The sequence below is a fragment of the Acanthamoeba castellanii genome (genome assembly GCF_000313135.1).
Source record: "Acanthamoeba castellanii str. Neff unplaced genomic scaffold scf7180000084654, whole genome shotgun sequence".
Taxonomy (NCBI): Eukaryota; Discosea; order Longamoebia; family Acanthamoebidae; genus Acanthamoeba; species Acanthamoeba castellanii.
Genome location: NW_004457423.1, coordinates 14316 through 16121, shown reverse-complemented (window position 1 = coordinate 16121; position 1806 = coordinate 14316). Strand labels below are relative to the sequence as shown.

The 1806-nt window shown below is 51.9% G+C and overlaps 1 protein-coding gene across 1 annotated transcript; it reads right to left on the bottom strand.

Annotated features, from left to right (window-relative positions):
* Positions 1 to 81: 81 nt before the first annotated feature.
* Positions 82 to 450, bottom strand: ACA1_105030 (uncharacterized protein; the record flags this gene model as incomplete). Its single annotated transcript, XM_004338425.1, has 2 exons — positions 82 to 204; positions 313 to 450. Coding segments are annotated over 2 exons (261 nt in total), but the record flags the coding sequence as incomplete, so codon positions are not given.
* Between the last annotated feature and the right edge of the window lie 1356 nt (positions 451 to 1806).

Sequence of the window (1806 nt, the reverse complement as noted above, 5' to 3'; positions counted from 1 at the left end):
AGTCAGAAGAAGTAGAAGTAGAAGAAGCCAAAAATCGTTCTACATGGAGCTGTTGATGTTGTTGGGTGGCGAGTACGCACCAGTGTCGAAGCTGTGCTTAACCTCATCGACGGCCTTGGTGCCGTGCAGCTCTGCTGGTCGAAGTAGTCGCTGGAGGGCCACGTCCGGGCGCCACCACCTGCCGCTCATGAACTCGACGTAGAGCTACATTGTGCTACGGTGGTTGGTTTCTTTGAAGATTGATTGTGGATGGAGGAGGAAAGGAAGAGAAGAAAAGAGAGATGTAGGAGGAGAAGGGAGAGGGGCGCGTACTCGCCAGTAGGCCACGAGGACCACAAACCCGAGGAGAAGGGAGGAGATGCAGTGGCCCGCCAGACAGCGGACCGTGCGGCTGAGCCCGAGCACGCACACCACGAAGCAAATGCCTGCTCCTGTCGCAAACTCCACCATCTCTGCAAAGGGGACGAAGGGAATGGAATGATGGAGGGAAAATGTGAATTGGAAGATGAAAAAAAATAATAATAATGGACGTAAAAATGTACTTGCAAAGGGACCCAGCAGGCGAGATGTTATTGAAGGAATCGAATCCACTCTGTTCGATTTCGTGACGCAGTGGAACACAAGCAACAAGGCCAGACTGCGGCAGTTGAGATTCACGTTCTGGTCATTTCCGTTTTGTGGCCTCGAAACTCCCGCAGCTCCGGCCGGAACACAAGTGAAGTCCCCACAATGTGTGGAATCCGATGAGATATTTTATTTCTTTGGGGGCAATTCAGCAAAACAGCCACAGTGACCAGAATTGTGTTTACACCGTAGTCATTTATTGACTTGCATGGAGGTGGCTGGTGGTAAAATAAAATATCTGCCTTTGAGCTGCTTGAAAGTGGTCATAGTTGCTCCTAAAATGCAGTTAATTAGATGATCATTGCATGACAAAGAAGCTGATTATTTATAGTGTTATTTGTGGTGAGTTGACTGCAAAGTAAATCTGTTAGCCTCATAAAATGTGTGCATTTACCTCATAGAATTGGCACAGCCAAAGACAATGGGTCACAAAGTAAGGGAGCCACTGTCAACAGCCTATTCCTACTGGGTGCCATAAACTTGTCTTTTGAACAGGTTATTGAGGTCTGGTGCAAGCAGCTTGCCCCAGAACACAAGATATCTTTTTATCACATCATCCACAACAAACACAAGAAACTTGAAACTTGTTGGTCTGTTTTGGCTCTAGGTGTCGACAAATATATAATAAGGCAACACGAAGGAAAAATTTCTCCAAACCAATTAAGTTTGGCCAATCGGATCGCATATCCGCCATTGATCACCGAACAAAGAGCCGGCTTTGACGCGAGAAGGAGAAGATGATAACGAAACTCGCGCGAGCCCCTTCGGCGAGGCGAGCAAGCGGCCTGCTCGCCCAGCTGTGGCAGTGGCGCACAGTGGCCCTCGTGCTCGGGCTGGTCGTGTGGAGCGGCCTCCTGCTTCAGCACCAACTTCGGTTCGCGGCCAACTACAATGTCGACCAAGCAGGGGCCGACCTGGGCTCGAGCCTTGCAGTCGACGACGACGGCTTCGGCTCGCCCCAGCCCCAACCCATCACCCCCGACAATGACGAGCGCAGCGCCAAGGCCGCTTCGACTTTGGCTCCGCCATTGTCCGGAGCTGTTGAGCGAGTTGATGAAAAGTCGGTAGAGGGGAAGGTGGTGCGGCTGGTGGAAGCGAAGGGGGTCTACAAGCCGTTCCGAACGGCGGTGGACCTGCTCGAGGTGGACCCCAACGACGTACCGCCCCTCGTGCGCGCCTGGC